Source organism: Balaenoptera ricei, chromosome 4 (genome assembly GCF_028023285.1).
Source record: "Balaenoptera ricei isolate mBalRic1 chromosome 4, mBalRic1.hap2, whole genome shotgun sequence".
NCBI lineage: Eukaryota > Metazoa > Chordata > Mammalia > Artiodactyla > Balaenopteridae > Balaenoptera > Balaenoptera ricei.
The window spans coordinates 102,657,477-102,678,582 of NC_082642.1; the positions used below are offsets into that span (position 1 = coordinate 102,657,477).

At 37.5% G+C, this 21,106-nt stretch overlaps 1 protein-coding gene across 1 annotated transcript in view; it reads left to right on the top strand.

Annotated features, from left to right (window-relative positions):
- Positions 1-21,106, top strand: part of SLC9C1 (solute carrier family 9 member C1) — a 101,969-nt gene that overhangs the window by 35,893 nt on the left and 44,970 nt on the right. Inside the window, exons 10-13 of the mRNA XM_059919990.1 lie at positions 10,335-10,416; positions 12,840-13,006; positions 14,780-14,905; positions 19,364-19,458. Coding sequence (XP_059775973.1) covers positions 10,335-10,416; positions 12,840-13,006; positions 14,780-14,905; positions 19,364-19,458 — 470 coding nt within the window. The remainder of the gene's footprint in view (positions 1-10,334; positions 10,417-12,839; positions 13,007-14,779; positions 14,906-19,363; positions 19,459-21,106) is intronic.

Here is a 21,106-nt window from a genome sequence, read left to right on the forward strand (position 1 = left end):
AAAATAAAATAAAGGAAAAAACCCCACATGAATATTGAAAAGGGAGAAATAAATTATCCCTATTTGCAGATAATATGATTATCTATATAAAAAATCCCAAGGGTCTTCAAAAAGAAGAGAAAAAAAGCCCTCCTAGAACTAATAAGTGAGTTCTGCATGGTCTCAGGATACAAGATAAGTATAAAAAATCAAGTATTTCTATATACTAGCAATTGATACAAGGAAATGAAAATAAAGATACAATTCCACATACAATCATTCAAGAAATAAAAGCAAAGGAACTAAAATAATGAAAACAATTTTGAAAGAGAAGAAAAAGTGGGAAAAATCAGTATACCCAATTTTAAGGCATTATTACAGTTATAGTCATGGAGATTAGATAGTATTGTCAGAGAGACAGAGACATGTGGAACAGAATAGAGAACCCAGAAATAGATCCACACAAACATCCCCAACTTTTTTGATAAAGGTGCAAAAGCAATTCAATAGAGGATGTCTTACAAATGGTGCTGAAGAATAGGACATTCATAAGCCAAAAAAAAGAACATTGACTCAAAGTCTCACATCTTTTGCAAAAATTAATTCATAGTGGGTCACAGAATTAAATATAAAATGTAAAACTAGAAAACTTTTTTTTAACTTGGGATAAAATCTTTGGGACCTAGCATAAGGCAAAGACATCAAAGGCATAATCCATAAAAGAAAAAAAAAGAAGAAATAATACTTCATCAAAATTAAAAACTTTTAACAGTCCAATGGGCAGAATACAGGAAGAGACATTCCACAGAAGAGGATATACAGATGACAAATAAGCATAAAAAATGGTCAACATCATTAGCCACTGGGGACATGCAAATTGAGACCACAAAAAGATATCTCTCTATTAGAAGGGCTAAAATGAAATATGGTGATGAAACTAAATGTTGGTGAGGATGCAAAGAACCTGGACCACTCATACATTGCTAGCAGGAATAACAAATAGTACAGTCACTCTGGAAAAGAATTTGGCAGTTACTTAAAAAAAAAATTACATACGCAAAGGAAGGGACCCAAAGGGCCTGGGGTAGCATGGGAGCTTCTGGCCCGGACACCTAGGGCTCCCATGCTAAGTCTGTCAAGGTCAAGGCTACAGCAACTTGACAAGACTTTCCACTATCCTTAGGTCAAGAAGTTTTTCCTGGGAGCTTGGAGGTATCAAAAATTCATGCCAGAGAACAAACTGTACCTGTCCCTCAAACATTTGCCTTTAAGGGTAGCTTCAGGGCACTACACTCTGTTTCTGAACCAGCCCATCTGGCAGCAGCCTGGTGAAGCTGCCTCCTCCACTTAGTCTCCTCCATCAGGAACCATTTTCTTCTTTGAACACCATCAGGGACACCCGCAGCAGGGGCTGGGGGCCTGGTCCAGCAAGGACCCAGGAACTCAGAGATTTCTCCTGATTATGTCACAGAGTGCCAAGGGGAGGACTAGAGCCATGTGGCTGACAGGGTCTTGGTGCTCCAGCTGGGTGTCAGCCCTGAGCCTCTGAGGTGGGAGAGCCAAGTTCAGGACATTGGCCCACCAGAGAACTCTCAGCTCCTCATAATATCAATCGGCCAGAGCTCTCCCAGAGATGTCAGTGTCAATGCTAAGACTCAGATCCACTCAACAACCAGCCAGCTCCGGTGCTGGACACCCCATGCCAAATAGCTTACAAGACAGGAACACACCCCACCCATTAGCAGAGAGGCTGCCGAAAATCATAATAAGTTCACAGACATCCCAAAACACACCACCGGACATGGTCCTGCCCACCAAGAAGACAAGATCCAGCCTCATCCACCAGAACACAGGCACCAGTCCCCTCCACCAGGAAGCCTACACAACTCACTGAACCAAACTTACCCATTGGGGGCAGACACCACAAACAATGGGAACTACTAACCTGCAGCCTGAAAAAAGGGGACACCAAACACAGTAAGTTAAGCAAAATGAGAAGACAGAGAAATACACAACAGATGAAGGAGCAAGGTAAAAACCCACCAGACCAAACAAATGAAGAGGAAATAGGCAGTCTACCTGAAAAAGAACTCAGAGTAATGAAAGTAAAGATGATCCAAAATCTTGGAAATAGAATGGAGAAAATACAAGAAACGTGTAACAAGGACCTAGAAGAACTAAAGAGCAAACGAACAATGATGAACAACACAATAAATGAAATTTAAAATTCTCTAGAAGGAACCAATAGCAGAATAACTGAGGCAGAAGAACAGATAAGTGACCTAGAAGATAAAATAGTGGAAATAATTACTGCACAGCAGAAGAAAGAAAAAAGAATGAAAAGAATTGAGGACAGTCACAGAGACTTCTGGGACAACATTAAATGCACCAACATTTGAATTATAGGGGTCCCAGAAGAAGAGAAAAAGAAAGGGACTGAGAAAATATTTGAATAGATTATAGGTGAAAACTTCCCTAATATGGGAAAGGAAATAGTCAGTCAACTCCAGGAAGCTCAGAGAGTCCCATACAGGATAAATCCAAGGAGAAACATGCCAAGACACATACTAGTCAAACTATCAAAAATTAAATACAAAGAAAAAATATTAAAAGCAGCAAGAGAAAAGCAACAATTAACAAACAAGGAAATCCCCATAAGGTTAACAGCTGATCTTTCAGCAGAAATTCTGCAACCCTGTAGGGTGTGGCAGGACATATTTAAAGTGATGAAAGGGAAAAACTTACCACCAAGATTACTCTACCCAGCAAGGATCTCATTCAGATTTGACAGAGAAATTAAAACATTTACAGACATGCAAAAGCTAGGAGGATTCAGCACCACCAAACCAGCTTTACAACAAATACTAAAGGACCTTCTCTAGGCAGGAAACACAGAGAAGGAAAAAACCTGGAATAACAAACCCAAAACAATTAAGAAAATTGTAATAGCAACATACACATCAATAATTACCTTAAATGTAAATGGATTAAATGCTCCAACCAAAAGACATAGACTGGCTGAATGGATACAAAAACAAGACCCACATATATGCTGTTTACAAGAGACCTACTTCAGACCTAGGGACACATACAGTCTGAAAGTGAGGGGATGAAAAAGATATTCCACGCAAATGGAAATCAGAAGAAAGCTGGAGTAGCAATTCTCATATAAGACAAAATAGACTTTAAAATAAAGACTATTACAAGATACAAAGAAGGACACTATATAATGATCAAGGGTTCAGTCCAAGAAGAAGATATAACAACTGTAATTATTTATGCACGCAATATAGGAGCATCTCAGTACATAAGGCAAATGCTAACAGCCATAAAAGGGGAAATTGACAGTAACACAATCATAGTAGGGGACTTTAACATCCCACTTTCACCAATTGACAGATCATCCAATATGAAAAAAAATAAGGAAACACAAGCTTCAAATGATACATTAAACAAGATGGACTTAATTGATATTTACAGGACATTCCATCCAAAAACAACTGAATGCACTTTCTTCTCAAGTGCTCATGGAACATTCTCCAGGATAGATCATACCTTGGGTCACTAATCAAGCCTTGGTAAATTTAAGAAAATTGAAATCTTATCAAGTATCTTTTCCGACCACAATACTATGAGACTAGATACCAATTACAGGAAAAAAACTGTAAAAAAATACAAACACACGGAGGCTAAACATTACACTACTAAATAACCAAGAGATCACTGAAGAAATCAAAGAGGAAATCAAAATATACCTAGAAACAAATGACAATGAAAACACGACGACCCAAAACCTATGGGATGCAGGAAGAGCAGTTCTAAAAGGGAAGTTTATAGCAATACAATCCTACCCCAAGAAACAAGAAACATCTCAAATAAACAACCTAACCTTACACCTAAAGCAATTAGAGAAAGAAGAACAAACTTTGTTAGCAGAGTTAACAGAAGGAGAGAAAGTTTGCAGAAGGAGAGAAATCATAAAGATCAGATCAGAAATAAATGAAAAAGAAATGAAGGAAACAATAGCAAAGATCAATAAAACTAAAAGCTAGTTCTTTGAGAAGATAAAGAAAACGGATAAACCGTTAGCCAGACTCATCAAGAAAAAAAGGGAGAAGACTCAAATCAGTAGAATTAGAAATGAGGAAAGAGAAGTAACAACTGACATTGCAAAAATGTAAAGGATCATGAGAGATTACTACAAGCAACTATATGCCAATAAAATGGACAACCTGGAAGAAATGGACAAATTCAACCTGGAAGAAATGGACAAATTCAAAGCACAACCTTCCGAGACTGAACCAGGAAGAAATAGAAAATATAAACAGACCAATCACAAGCACTGAAATTGAGACTGTGATTAAAAATCTTCCAACAAACAAAAGCGCAGGACCAGATGGTTTCACAGGTGAATTCTATCAAACATTTAGAGAAGAGCTAACACCTATCCTTCTCAAACTCTTCCAAAATATTGCAGAGGGAGGAACACTCCCCAACTCATTCTACGAGGCCACCATCACCCTGACACCAAAACCAGACAAAGAGGTCACAAAGAAAGAAAACTACAGGCCAATATCACTGATGAACATAGATGCAAAAATCCTCAACAAAATACTAGCAAACAGAATCCAACAACACATTAAAAGGATCATACACCATAATCAAGTGGGGTTTATCCCAGGAATGCAAGGATTCTTCAATATATGCAAATCAATCAATGTGATACACCATATTAACAAATTGAAGGATAAAAACCATATGATCATCTCAATAGATGCAGAAAAGCTTTTGACAAAATTCAACGCCCATTTATGATAAAGACCCTCCAGAAACTAGGTATAGAGGGAACTTACCTCAACATAATAAAGGCCATATATGACAACCCCACAGCCAACATCGTTCTCAATGGTGAAAAATTGAAACCATTTCCACTAAGATCAGGAAAAAGACAAGGTTGTCCACTCTCACAACTATTATTCAACATAGTTTTGGAAGTTTTTGCCACAGCAATCAGAGATGAAAAAGAAATAAATGGAATCTAAATCGGAAAAGAAGAAGTAAAACTGTCACTGTTTACAGATGACATGATACTATACATAGAGAATCCCAAAGATGCTACCAGAAAACTGCTAGAGCTAATCAACAAATTTGGTAAAGTAGCAGGATACAAAATTAATGCACAGAAATCTCTTGCATTCCTATACACTACTGATGAAAAATCTGAAAGAGAAATTAAGGAAACACTCCCATTTACCATTGTAACAAAAAGAACAAAATACCTAGGAATAAACCTACCTAAGGAGACAAAAGACCTGTACTCAGAAAACTATAAGACACTGTTGAAAGTAATTAAAGATGATACAAACAAATGGAGAGATATACCATGTTCTTGGATTGGAGAATCAACATTGTGAAAATGAGTATACTACCCAAAGCAATCAACAGATTCAATGCAATCCTTATCAAACTCCCAATGGCATTTTTCACAAAACTAGAACAAAAAATTTCACAGTTTGTATGGAAACACAAAAGAACCCGAATAGCCAAAGCAATTTTGGGAAAGAAAAATGAAGCTGGAGATCTCAGGCTCCCTGACTTCAGACAATACTACAAAGCTACAGTAATCAAGACAGTATGGTACTGGCACAAAGACAGAAATATAGATCAATGGAACAGGATAGAAAACCCAGAGATAAACCCACACACATATGGTCACCTTATCTTTGATAAAGGAGGCAAGAATATACAATGGAGAAAAGACAGCCTCTTCAATAAGTGGTGCTGGGAAAACTGGACAGCTACATGTAAAAGAATGAAATGAAAACACTCCCTAATACCATACACAAAAATAAACTCAGAATGGATTAAAGACCTCTTATAAGTCCAGACACTATAAAACTCTTAGAGGAAAACATAGGCAGAACACTCTATGACATAAATCACAGCAAGATCCTTTTGACCCACCTCCTAGAGAAATGGAAATAAAAACAAAAATAAATAAATGGCACCTAATGAAACTTAAAAGCTTTTGTACAGCAAAGCAAACCATAAACAAGACGAAAAGACAACCCTCAGAATGGGAGAAAATATTTCCAAATGAAGCAACTGGCAAAGGATTAATCTCCAAAATATACGAGCAGCTCATGCAGCTCAATATCAAAAAAACAAACAACCCAATCCAAAAATGGGCAGAAGACTTAAATAGACATTTCTTCAAGAAGATATACAGATTGCCAACAAACACATGAAAGGATGCTCAACATCACTTATCATTAGAAAAATGCAAATCAAAACTACAATGATGTATCACCTCACACCAGTCAGAATGGCCATCTTCAAAAAATCTACAAACAATAAATGCTGGAGAGGGTGTGGAGAAAATGGAACCCTCTTACACTGTTGGTGGGAATGTAAATTGATACAACCACTATGGAGAACAGCATGGAGGTTTCTTAAAAGACTGAAAATAGAACTACCATATGACCCAGCAATCCCACTACTGGGCATATACCCTGAGAAAACCGTAATTCAAAAAGAGTCATGTACCACAATGTTCATTGCAGCTCTACTTACAATAGCCAGGACATGGAAGCAACCTAAGTGTCCATCAACAGATGAATGGATAAAGAAGATGTGGCACATATATACAATGGAATATTACTCAGCTATAAAAAGAAACTAAATTGAGTTATTTGTAATGAAGTGGATGGAGTTAGAGTCTGTCATACAGAGTGAAGTAAGTCAGAAAGAGAAAAACAAATACCGTATGTTAACATATATGTATGGAATGTAAAAAAAAAAAAAAGTTCTGAAGAACCTAGGGACAGGACAGGAATAAAGACGCAGAAGTAGGGAATGGACTTGAGGACACAGGGAGGGGGAAGTGTAAGCTGGGATGAAGTGAGAGAGTGGCATGGACATACAGACACTACCAAATGTAAAGTAGATAGCTAGTGAAAAGCAGCTGTGTAGCACAGGCAGATCAGCTCAGTGCTTTGTGACCACCTAGACGTGTGGGGTAAGATGCAAGAGGGAGGGGATATGGGGATATAGGTATACATATAGCTGATTCACTTTGTTATACAGCAGAAGCTAACACAACACAGTAAAGCAATTTTACTCTAATAAAGATGTTAAAAAAATAAAATAAATAAAATGTTAAACCTTAAAAAAGAGCAAGAGATGGAGACAGAGACAGGCAGAAAGAGATAGGGAAAAAATTACTGATATCCATATTGAAAAAGAGAACATGACTACAAATTATATAGTTATTAAAGGAGTAATAAATAGAAATTATGCATAACTTTTTGTCAGAATAATTCAATACCTTAGATGAAAATGGTTAAACTCCTCAAAAACACAACTTACCCAAACCGACACAAAAGAAAATAGAAAATCTGAATAGCCCTATATCTGTTAAAGAAATTAGGTATATAAATTAAAACTGTCTCACAAACTAGAAGCCCAGATGGCTTGACTGGCAAATTTTGCCAAACATTTAAGGAATAAATGATAACAATTCTACATAAACTCTCTCATAAAATAGAAAATGATGAAACACTTTCTTATTTTATGTGGCCAGCCCACCCTGATACTAAACCCCAACAAAGATAATTACAAACAAACAAAACCATTAATTAAACATGATGCAAAAATTCTTAGAAAATATATAGCCAATTAATTTTAAATATTTAAAAAGTATAGGACATTATGACCAAATAGACTTTATCCAAAAAATATGTCCAGAAATATTAGTTTAACATTCAAAAAACTATTTGTGAAATCTAAAAAAACTGAACTCATAGAAACAGAGAACATATTGGTGATGGCCAGAGGTGGTGAGAGGAGATGGAGGAAATGGATGAAGGCAGCCTGAAAGTACAGACTCCCATTTATAAGGTAAATAAATTGCCAAAGAAAGTAAAACCTCCATTTTTACCTCACACCATATGTAAAAGTGCTTAGAGATGCATCATAGACATAAATATAAAATCAAAAGCCCTAAAATTTCTGAAGAAAACATAAGAGAATACCTTTGCAACCTTAGAATAGACAAAGGGTTTTTAGAACAAAAAAACAATAGTAATTGGAGTTCTCAACATTAAAAATGTTTGCTCATCAAAGATAGCTTTACATAAATGGATAATGTAAGTCACAAACTGAGAGGAAATATCTGTAACACATATATCTGATAATGCACTTTTTTCTGTATTTTTCTATTGAAATATAGCTAATTTGCAATGTTGTGTTAGTTTCAGGTGTACAGAAAAGTGATATTCTTTTCCAGATTCTTTTCCATTATAGGTTATTACAAGATATTGAATATAGTTCCACGTGCTATACAGCAGGTCCTGTTATTTACCTATTTTATATATAGTAGTGTGTATATGTTAATCCCAAACTCCTAATTTATCTCCCCCCACCACTGCTAAACCCTTTGGTAACCATGGGTTTGCTTTCTATGTCTGTGAGTCTATTTCTGTTTTGTAAATAAGTTTATTTGTATCATTTTTTAGATTCCATACATAAGTGTATCCTATGATATTTGTCTTTCTCTGTCTGATTTACTTCACTTAGTATGATAATCTCTAGGCCCATCCAAGTTGCTGCAAATAGCATTACTTCACTCTTTCTCATGGCTGAGTAATAGTCCATTGTATATATATATACCACATCTTCTTTATCCATTCATCTGTGGATGAACATTTAGATTGCTTCCATGTATTGTAAATAGTGCTGCAGTGAAGATTGCTGCACATGTATCTTTTCGAATTAGAGTTTTCTCCAGATATATGCCCAGGAATAGGATCATATGGTAACTCTATTTTCAGTTTTTTAAGGAACCTCCCTACTGTTTTCCATAGTGGCTGTGTCAATTTACATTCCCACCAACAGTGTAGGTGGGCTCCTTTTTCTCCACACCCTCTCCAGTATTTGCTATTTGTAGACTTTTTAATGATGGCCCTTCTGACTGGTGTGAGGTGATACCTCATTGTAGTTTTAATTTGCATTTCTCTAATAATTAGCTATTGAGCTTCTTTTCATGTGCCTGTTGGCCATCTGTATGACAATGCACTTTTATCCAGAATATATTTTTCAAAATTTCTACAATTTTATAATAAAAGAAAAACAACCCAATTTTAAAAATAGGCAAAAGAGTTAAACAAATGTTTCAAAAAGAAAGATATATACCACTAAGCACATTAAAATGCTCAACATCATTACTCTAGGGAAATGCAAATTAAAACTACAATGAGAAACATAATATTCAATTTAAACGAAGGTTTTTGAACTGGCAAATCTCACCTATAGAAATAGAAATAGGAACAGTAGTTGCCTTGTGTCGGGTGGGGATTGATTGGAGCAGCACTGGAGAAATTTGGAGGGATATGAGAATATTCTACATCTTGATAGGACTGAGGGTTATATAGGTATATGCACTGTCAAAACTTATCAAATGATACATAAGTACATTTCAACGTGTGTAGATTATACCTTGGTTTTTCTAATTACCAGTGTTTGGGCTGCATCCTTGAAGAATTAAATCAGAATATTCAGTGGGAACATCCTGGGCACCAATATTTTAAAGTTTCTCTGGTGATCCCAGTATGCAACCTTGAAAGCCTCTGGTGTGGTTTCATGCTCTGTCTCTAACCTCCATTTGTAGCCAAAGAATAGAGGACTGGCTAAGAGTTTAAAATAAGTTCTGGAAGTTAGAATTCCATAAATCAATGGAAGTATGTAGTATCAAATTGAAAAGTATCGCTTCATCTGTCCATGGAGATTAACTTGGGATATAAGTGGAGAAAAAAAAACAGGTGGCACCAAAGGCATCAATTGCTCCTCCCTGCTGGCAATGAAAGGATGCCAGAGAAGCAAAATATGAGGTGGAGCAAACATACCAAGGCCTCTGAGTTGTTCTCTTCCTAGGTGGAGAGAATTATTTCATACAGATGTGTTGATAATGTTGAGCAGAGAACTGTGTGGCTGTGTACATGGAGGTGTGTATGGTGAGTGAGAATTGGTGAAGCACAGGTGTATTTCCAGGGCTCAAGAAGTGCAGTTATGGAGTTTAAGAACAAGTATTTTCTCCTAATGTCTCCATATGTACATAAATATTTATCAAACCATGTGTCCTGATTTTTGGTTTGGTTCCAGAAATGTGAATGAAGCACATGCAAGAAGATAGAGAATCCCCAGAGTACTGTCATCATGCCTGACATCCAAATTCCCCTCTGCCATGAGTATCTATTGACATAGTACATCCTAGCTTAATTTACATTGGTAAATATAGAGTATATTATATGACATTGTGATGAAAACTTAACTTTGTTTTTTTTTTTTTTCTATTCCAGGTATTATTTCATGGAGTGTCAGTATCCTTAGTTAGCCTGATTGTCAATAGATTTATTTTGCCAATGGCAGTTACTAAACTTGGTAAGCCCTGCAAACTCATATTCTGAGTGAAGAGAAAAATATTCCAAACATGCTAAAGAATTGTTAATAATGAAGAAAGAAGCCATATAAATACAAATCAATGGTGTCTAATTGAAGAGGAAATTGGATCTCTATGTAAAGTCATATGAATTGTTTAGGCCAATAAGCAATAATCTTGTACCCCAGTGTTCATTGCAGCACTATTTACAACAGCCAGGACATGGAAACAACCTAAATGTCCAATGATAGATGAATAGATAAAGAAGATGTGGTACATATATACAATGGAATATTACTCAGCCATAAAAAAGGAATGAAATTGGGTCATTTGTAGAGATGTGGATGGATGTAGAGTCTGTCATACGGAGTGAAGTAAGCCAGAAAGAGAAAAACAAATATCATATATTATTAACGCATATATGTGAAATCTAGAAAAATGGTACAGATGAACCTGTTTGTAGGACAGGAATAGAGACATAGACATAGAGAATGGACATGTGGACACAGAGGGGGAAGGGGAGGGTGCAACGAATTGGGAGATTAGGTTTGACATAAATACACTACCATGTGTAAAATAGATAGCTAGTGGGAACGTGCTGTATAGCACAGGGAGCTCAGCTCGGTGCTCTGTGATGACCTAGATGGGTGGGACGGGGGGCGGGGTGGGAGGGAGGTCCAAGAGGGAGGGGATATAGGTATACATATAGCTGACTCACTTCATTGTACAGCAGAAACTAACATAACATTGTAAAGCAATTTTACTCCAATTAAAAAAAAGATTACTTATTTACATTAGTCCAGTTTAAGTAAAATTATACAATAAGTTTATTCAGTTATTTGACAAACTTTTTATTAAGAGCCTCTTATATGCCAGTCACTATTCTAACTGATAGTGATGCATTATGAAGACAAAAAAGATTTCTGAGTTGATGGAGCTTATGTTGGAGAGAGGAGAAACAGGCAGTAAACAAGTCAAATAAGGTAATATCAGAGAGTCATTTTTGTATAAAAATAAACAAACCACATATAAATAAAATAGAAAACACAACAGGTAATAGATTCCTGAGGAAATTAGAAAATGAGTGTGTTCAAGGCAAGAAGGTAAGGTGCTGGGACCTTCGAGAACAATGCCAATAGTGGAGGAAGTCCAGATGGGAGAGGTAGGGAAAGAGTTAGATAATGAAGGACCTTGAATTTTAAGATTTTATTCTAAGGGATAAATGGATTTCTTGGTTGGTTTTAAGCAAGTAAGTGTAATTTTATGAATAAGGTCCTTAAAAAGACAACTCTGGTTCAGTGGATAGCTGATTGGGAGCTATGAAGAGAGTAGAAACAGAAATATCAGTTTTAGGAGGCAACTGCATTATGCAATATGACTGTTTCAATCCCCTACTTTTCAACAATTGATAAATTGAAATCTAAAGAGTCAAAAGTTCTTGACTAAGGTCACACAGCTTGATAATGGCAGTTAAAGAACTAAAATCAAATTGCTCTAATGCTTTTAATCCATTGTATTCTTAACTGCTTTATCACCCTTTCTTGTTACACGCAGAGATTTCATTCATATGGCATTTTGTAACCAATCTTAAATTTCATCTTTATGGATAATATTGCACCTTCATCTTCATATTTGCAACAAAATCTTTTCTTCCGTTTACTTTTTTCTCTGTTTTTATTTTCTGAGCCTTAACATAGTAAAATGGGAAAAACAGATTAAAGAGGTAAAATTTTGCAGTGTATCAGATGTTCTACTTAGTAGCTAAATAAACCTAAAATTTTTATTGTGGAGCATCTGTTCACTTGCACTGAGAGCAGTGAACATTTGCTCATGGAACATTATTACTTTCCAAAGAAACTTCTATGGCTCAGAAAAAGGGAATTTGTGTCTGGTAGTAAGATTCCTTCAAACCTTATTGAGGTCTGGAGATATATATACGTACACACACACACACACACACACACACACACAGTTGATCCTTGATCAACATGGATTTGAACTACACCAATCCACTTATAAGTGGATGTGAATTTTTTTTTAATTAAAAAAAATTTTTTAATATGTACTTCAGTATAACACGAACCTGCTTATTGAATCTGAGGATGCAGGACCGTGGATATGAAGGGCCAACTGTAAAGTTATATGCGTGGAGGGTTGGCACCCCTGACTCCTATGTTATTCAAGGGTCAAATGTATATATCTGGAGATAAATAAATATATATCATAAATACTTATATATATGACCTTATGTATAGGTGGGAAATATGTGTATATATCTACACATACACTGTGTACATATATGTATATGTATATCTATACCTCCTGCGTATATCTCCTACACATCTATATGTATATATGTATATTCTATATATATCATCAAAATGATGATGTCTACTATTTATAAAATGTGTTCTTTGTATCAAAGGTCTTCGTGATGTCACATCAACAAAGTATAAATCACTCTATTATACGTTTCAACACTTTCAAGAACTAACCATATCTGCAGCCTCTGCACTCAAATTTGACAAAGATCTTGCTAACGCAGATTGGAACATGGTTGAGAAAGCAATTATACTGCAAAACCCATATGAAGTAAGCAAGTAATATCTTTTGTTTACTCCTTCAAAGTGGATATGATTGCCCTTAAATAAGTATAAATGTTATAAATATTAATTCACCATTCTTAGGGAATTTTGTGACCACTGTGGGGCAAAGTAGAAATGACAACCCCTTTGAGTATAGCAAGTATGTATTGTAAATTCAAAAGAAGGACTAGTGTATTGGAGCTGCCTTTAAAAGACAGCATAAAAAGAAGAGAGTGAGCCTTAGAAAATGGCTAGTTTTTTTACTAGACCGAGGATGGACAGCATTTATTCAGTGTTTATTTAGGCTATTATATAGCCAAGTACTTGCTAGGCCCTGGTTTATGATTAATATTACTTTGTAATATAAAATAGAATTCAAAGCCAGTGTCATACGATTAGATGTGGTGAAATGTCACCTCCTGCTTCTGAGATATGCTTTAGAATCTCCATGGTCAGACTTCTAATTCATATATGAGTTCATAATTCATCAGCAGTCATGAATGCCACAAGGAGAAATAATAAAAGTTGTCCTGGTATCTGCTCAATGCTTCTTCTGGGTTGCCATCTCCTATATTATGTCCAATTTTCATTGCAATGCTTTTCTGCATCACACAATATGAGGGGCCAACTTCTATGACTGTAGACATAGATAATTGGTTGCTATGAAATAGGATTTCTAAAGCTCCATTTTAAATCCTCTAACAGGGGCTTGAAGCTCCAGATGGGGGCCCAGAATCAAGCCTTGTGTCTGCAGGAATATTGCCAGGATTTCTGGATAAGAAAAGTACCAAGTCAAATCTAAGGATTTTTTATAGTAGCTCCCAATATCTGATTGTGGCCTTTTGTTAATCTGGCTGCATCAGAATCACCTGGAAAGCTTATTAAAAAATACGGATTGATTTCCCAGCCTCTACCCAGGAGAGTCTGATGCAGATGGTCTGAGAAGGGTCCCAGGAATATATATCTTTAATCCATTTACCCAGCTAATTCTAATGCAAAGTCAGGGTTGAGGTCACCACTCCGGTATTTGATCTGTTTTAGAAGGCAGATAATTACAACTACAACTACAATTACAACTACATTCTCCTGTTTACGATGCTGACATGAGGGATATTCTAGTGTTATAGATAGAACATTGGTTTTAGACTCAGAAAATCTGGGTTCATATCCTAGTTTTATCACTTAATAAATGCTTTGTGATCTTTTTATAAACCTTTTATTTTATCTAAGCTTCAACTTTTTTCATCTATAAAATGGAGTTATCCATATACCCATCTCCTAACAGCCATGTTCACTTTTTATTCTACCTTAAGTGATTAGTTTAAAGCAGTGGTTGTCACACTTTAGCTGTAGCAGAATCATGGAATGATCCCATTGCTGTCCCATCTCCCCACAGTCTCTGATTCAGCAGGTCTATGGTGGGGTTTGAGAATGTGCATTTCTAACAATACCCAGGTGATGTTACTGGTGCTGGGGAAACATACGTTCAGAACCAGTGGTTTAAAGTGTGAACAGAAATGTAGTAGCTTTTATAAACTTTTACCAATGCCATGCAAAGGTAAAAATATGTTATAACTCCTTCCCCAAAAAACTGGCAATTATTTTACCTTCTAGATGACTGTGCAAATGATGAGAAAACTCATCTGAACATTTTTCTGTATCTAGCAAAATTTCTATATTTTTTTAAACCAAAATGGTATGTGAATTGCTTGAGGTTTATGCTAAACAATATGTTAATGTTCATGTATTATTTTTTGGTTTTGATTTGTGTTTTATTTAGTTGGGCCAAGAAGAAACAACAGAGCATCAAAAAGTGAAATGTCTACACTGTAACAAGGAAATAGATGAGACCCTTAACATTGAAGCAATGGAACTGGCCAAGAGGCGTCTCTTGTCAGCACAAATAGTTAGTATTTTATTATACGCTTTTTAAATTATTGTCCTATCATTTATATCATTTGCAAATATTTTTTTCCCATTCAGTAGGTTGTCTTTTCGTTTTGTCAATGGTCTCCTTTGCTAAGTTTAATTAGGTCCCATTTGTTCATTTTTGCTTTCGTTTCCTTTGCCTTAGGAGACAGATCCCAAAAAATATTGCTACGATTTATGTCAAAGAGTGTTCTGCCTATGTTTTCTTCTAGGAGTTTTGTGGTTTCCAGTCTTACATTTAGGTCTTTAATTTTGAATTTATTTTGGTATATGATGTGAGAAAATGTTGTAATCTCATTCTCCTACATGTAGCTGTCCAGCTTTCCCAGCATCTCTTACTAAAGAGACTGTCTTTTTCCATTGTAAATTCTTGCCTCCTTTGTCATAGATTAATTGACCATAGGTGCATGGGTTTATTTCTGGGCTCTCTATCCTGTTCCATTGATCTACGTGTCTGTTTTTGTGCCAGTACTATACTAAAAAAATTAAAATTAAAAAGATTAAATTATTGGCTAAAATTATACTGAAAAGTTTCTCCCTTGCTTAAGACATCTTGGTTATGCTCACCTGCACAGCTTAATAGATTGTTTACAAAGGCAAAGGGAAGTTTGGCATTGTCTTAGGAATCTGCTTGACTGCAAAAAGAAAAGGACAAAAAGAAAAAGAAATCCACTCAAATTAGCTTAAGTAGAAGGTGTTTTATTTTGAGGAACTTGGAATTTCACAGATCCCAATGGCAGAAATTACAGCTGAGCTCTACCACCAGATGCGTTATGCAGTCAGTTCCATGACACTGCCTATCTCTGGACCAAACCAGTTTTTTCCCGAAAGAATACCACCAAGTCCACTAGCAACTGCAGGTATAGGTTAGTATGTTTTCATATCAAATCTTGGGTAAAAATTAAAGAAATTCTGTAGCACAGCAGCATATAGGACTCTGTGAGGAAATGCTAATAGCCTAGTTACCATTTTCTATCCAGGTCAGAATCTTGACCAGTTGCCATGACTCATCCTCTCAAAATGTTCATGTTGGGCCTTCCTCACTGCCTGTGGAACTGTCATGCATTTCTCAGCTGTTCCATGCATATAGGATTCTGCTTGCTCAGTCTAACTTGGGAAATGGAAGATCTTTAGGGTATGATTATTCCCTCCTCAGCAGTAGTCCTGGCAGACAAGCTGAGTCTCAAAGACAGCTTTCCAAGGACCTAAATAACTTCTTTAAGCAATTGAGGCAGTGCCATGAAGGGTGAACTTATGCCCATATCATGCTTTGTTCCACCAGCAGATTTTATGAGAGCATGTCTTTGAGTCACTTCCAGATTTTTAATTTATTTCAGGAAAATATAGTATTCAGGAACCCTTAAAATCAATGCAGGAGACTCCATTTTGAGTCTTGCTTTTATTATTAATATGATATGTGACTCAGAACATATTCTTTTAAGTTGTTATTCTCCCCATCTGTAAAAGGGGAAATTATGCTACCTGAATGACCTCTTAGATTCCTTCCACTCATGATAGCTTATGTTTTCTGCAATATATACTTCCTGTACCTTTTTGATCTATTGCCTTAAATGTTTTTTTTTTTTCTACTATTATACCTTCGTTGATTTTGTGCTGTGTGTTAGGTCTTAATCCAGAAATCCTATTTTTCAAAGTATATTGGATCTCTCTGTTCTATTCTCCAGATCTTCATCTCACCTCGTACATTTTTAGTCTTTCTTTGCTCTAGACATATTTTCACGTGTATCTTAGCTTGTTGATTTGATTTCTGCAATCTCAATGCTAATGTTCACTGTTCCCAGCAGTATTAATTGGTTATTGCAGTTTTCAAAGCTCTGAGAGTTTTTATTTAAATCTCAGCCAGCTCTTGTTAACGGGAGCAATATCTCCTCCCCTACTGTATGTTAGAAGAGGGGGACTTCCCTAATGGTCCAGTGGTTAAGACTCCACGCTCCCAATGCAGGGGGCCCAGGTTTGATCCCTGGTCAGGGAACTAGATCCCGCATGCATGCCGCAACTAAAGATCCCTCATGCCATAAGGAAGAACCCACACGCGGCAACGATGATTCTGCGTGAGGCAACTAAGACCCAGAGAAGACAAATAAATTAATTAACTAATTAAAAAAAAGAAAGAAGAGGAAGCACAGCATGGTAAGACAGTGGCACAGGAGAGCAGCACAACATAATGGGGGAAAAGAGAGGCAGGCTTTAAATTCAGAAAGAACTGAGTTTCCAATGTGATCTTGAGAAAACTGCTGAACTCCCTGAGGAGCCTCATCTTTCTCATCTATGCAGATTCGTATACCTTCCTCATAAAGCTGTTGCAAGAATTAAATAATTTTCTGTAAAACATGAATTATTATGTTAATTCAATAGTATATTAGAGGGCTTCCCTGGTGGCGCAGTGGTTGAGAGTCTGCCTGCCAATGCATGGGACACGGGTTCGAGCCCTGGTCTGGGAAGATCCCACATGCCGCGGAGCAACTAGGCCCGTGAGCCACAATTACTGAGCCTGCGCATCTGGAGCCTGTGCTCCGCAACAAGAGAGGCCGCGACAGTGAGAGGCCCGCGCACCGCGATGAAGAGTGGCCCCCGCTCGCCACAACTAGAGAAAGCCCTCGCACAGGAACGAAGACCCAACACAGCCATAAATAAATAAATAAATAAATAAATAAATAAATAAAAAGAAAAAGGACATTCTTATTAAAAAAAAATATATAGTATATTAGAGAGCTCAGAGATGGCAGTTATTGTTAGGAATCAACCATTCTCTAAATTCTTCTTACATTTTGCTGTGAAGGATCATTTAAGAGTTAACATTTTTCTAGTATCTAACTGCTTTGTCATTTGTGTCACTAAGCTTTCATGAGCTCCATATGACTTTCAGCTTTCTTATTTTCCCCACAAACTACAGTGTTTAGCTTTGAGGATACTGAAAATATTTTAATTTTACATTATTTTGCAAGTATTTTAATGAAGTTTAAGGAGAAAATGATACTCTATTGAATTCCTTTCATTACTGACAAATAACCTTTTGACCTTTCATCCTTAAATTTAGCTCTGTCCCTTTGTAGGATCCCCCAAGAGCAAAACCATGTTTCAATGTCCGTAAATAATTGTGCATAGGGACTTCCCTGGTGGCGCAGTGGTTAAGAATCCACCTGCCAATGCAGGGGACATGGGTTCGAGCCCTGGTCCAGGAAGATCCCACATGCCGCGGAGCAACTAAGCCCGTGTGCCGCAACTACTGAGCCTGTGCTCTAAGGCCCGTGAGCCACAAGTACTGAGTCTATGTGCCACAGCTACTGAAGCCCGCGTGGCTAGATCCCGTGCTCCGCAACAAGAGAAGCCACCGCAATGAGAAGCCCGTGCGCCACAACAAAGAGTAGCCCCAGCTCGCCACAACTAGGGAAAGCCTGCGCACAGCAATGAAGAACCAATGCAGCCAAAAATAATAATAATAAATAAATTTTTTTAAAAATAAAAATAAAAATAATTGTGCAGACAGAATGTCTTCTATGGAACCAGGAATCTTCAGTCATATCACACATCCCAATTTAGGAAGTTGATTCTCAACAATGTTCAGCACACTGAAGCCAAGTTGGGCTCTCAGTATATGGACTGAATGAATGAATGTCTGTGTTCTGCACCACAGGAGCAGTTCATTTCATGCTGGGAATAGATTGGAGACAAGAGAGCTCTGTTGTCAAAATATTTGGGGAAGTGGAATTAAATAAAGATATAAATCAGAATCCCTTACTGTAGAATTTCTCAGAGTCTTTAATATTCTAATATAAACTTTTATATTTATATAAACTTTTAAGATGGGGATAGTTTGCAACAGTTCCCACACTTATTTGGCCACAGAACTCCACTTATTTTTGAAAACCTAATTAACATCTAGAGGAACCTAGTTTCCTGCATAACCATTTTTTTAAAAATTATTTATTTATTTATTTTTGGCTGTGTTGGGTCTTCGTTTCTGTGTGAGGGCTTTCTCTAGTTGCGGCAAGCGGGGCCCACTCTTCATCGCGGTGCGCGGGCCTCTCACTATCGCGGCCTCTCTTGTTGCGGAGCACAGGCTCCAGACGCGCAGGCTCAGTAGTTGTGGCTCACGGGCCTAGTTGCTCCGCGGCATGTGGGATCTTCCCAGACCAGGGCTCGAACCCGTGTCCCCTGCATTGGCAGGCAGATTCTCAACCACTGCGCCACCAGGGAAGCCCTGCATAACCATTTTCATTCCACCCAAAACTCAGACCTACCTTCTGCACTAACCTCACGGTCTGGACTCCATAGAAAGATTTTTTTTATATAAAGATACTAGATTATTTGGGGATTTTGACTTCTTTCTCACAGATTATTCTTCCATAAAGAAAATAATATATTGTCCCTGTTACCCATATTATAGAATGATTTGATTCAACATTTCTTTTAGGCAAGCTACCAGAGACAATACAGGAATGAGACTCTGTCCCAGAGTGCAGTCCAGGTGCTGGTAGGTGCAGCAGGAAGCTTTGGTGAGAAAGGAGAGTAAGTATATTTTCAGGAGAAAGCTTCCATCCTAAGCCACTGCATTTAGGAAATTGTGCAAATGAGTTTCTCGCTTTTGTCCGGTAACTTGAGATCATGCAGTATTATGTGTGCAAGCCACTGCCTGCTCTCCAGCCCACAACCAGGCCAAATCACCTGCTTCCAGTTTCCCAAACTTGCTCCACTCATTCACACCTCTGTGCATTTGAACCAGTTGCTGCTTCTGACTGAGATGCTCTTCCCTTTCTCTTTTTGCCCACCCCTGCAAAGCTAAGCTGTGGTAAACCACACCTCCTTCTAGGCTACTCAGATACCTCACTGAGGTCAAAGACTTCCTTAGTCCTTCCAGGCACATCTTCCCAGTGAACATCCTCTCCTGATATACTCGTAATGATTTCTTTAGATGCAAGCCTCTAGAGTCAGCAATGAGTTCCTCAAAGTCAGCATGCTAAGGAGTACCCTCAGATCATCCCCTGTGGAGTGGAAGGATGAAGGATGTCTGATTGGGCAGAGGGATGAGTTAAACTGCAGTGCAGTTGCGACAGTGACCACCCAAAACCCAGACATACCTTCTTGTTCTAGATCTCACTTCTGGTACCACGGACACCAAAATTTCCTGCTCAAGTGCTCCTAAGCTTATTTCTAGGATTGCTTGGGCCTTTTCCCTTATGTCATGATCTTACAAGCAAACTGAGCCCTTGGTGTGCACCCCTCAAAACCTAAGACATGTGCCGGCCTGGTGTCCACTCACATGCACCGGCTTGAGGTACAGTGAGAGATAAAGCTGCGTGTGGGGAGAGAAGCAGCCAGACACTGGAGCACGCTCTCACTGCAGTGTGAGTACAGATTTTCAAAGAGTCTAAGAGTTTTAATTTCAAGCCTAGCCATGCAAATCATTATGACATTATCTTTCCATATATGGTACAAGTCCTCCACCTGCCCTCTGGCTCTAGGGCCCTCAGATGCTTAGGGGACCTGAGAGGTGTTAGTGAAGTAGAGGGAGAAGGCTGGGCAGATGTGATCAATTTAAAACAATATGATTCATACTTTAAAGACAGATGCACTATGTACAGCGGAAGTTTTTAAATGAATGAACAAATGACATGCTGAAAAGTAGTATCACTGCATTGTCCAGGAGAGGTTAACATATGTAGGATACATGTAAAACAGTACCTATATAGAGCAATTCAGCCCACCTCCTTGATTTTTCCTCTAAAAACCCACGAAGGCAGAAGCAACGTATGCCTCTGAGGACCCAGAGTAAATGGGTTTAAGGTTTGAAAGGACTCAGAGTGTGCAACAAAGGCAAATTTTGAAACGTTTATTACATTTTCATTCATACATGCAAGAGATAAATATTGAATACTAATGTGTGCAAAACTATATGCCAGCACTGGGGAATATCAAGATCAGTGAAATGGTGTTCAGATCAGAGGAGAACTTTCTCTTAACTACACTTGTGCTCAGTGCTTGCTGCTTTGCTGTGTTGCCTTGGAGTTGATTTCACCATCGGCTGATCATTCCTATCCATAGCCCCACCTGTTGGGGTACCCTGCAGCAAAAAACAAGTCTAAAGATAACAACAGTAGGGGGTTAAATAGAGGTACCAGGACCTGTGCTAAGTGCCTGCGTAATTGCCTAAGAAGCA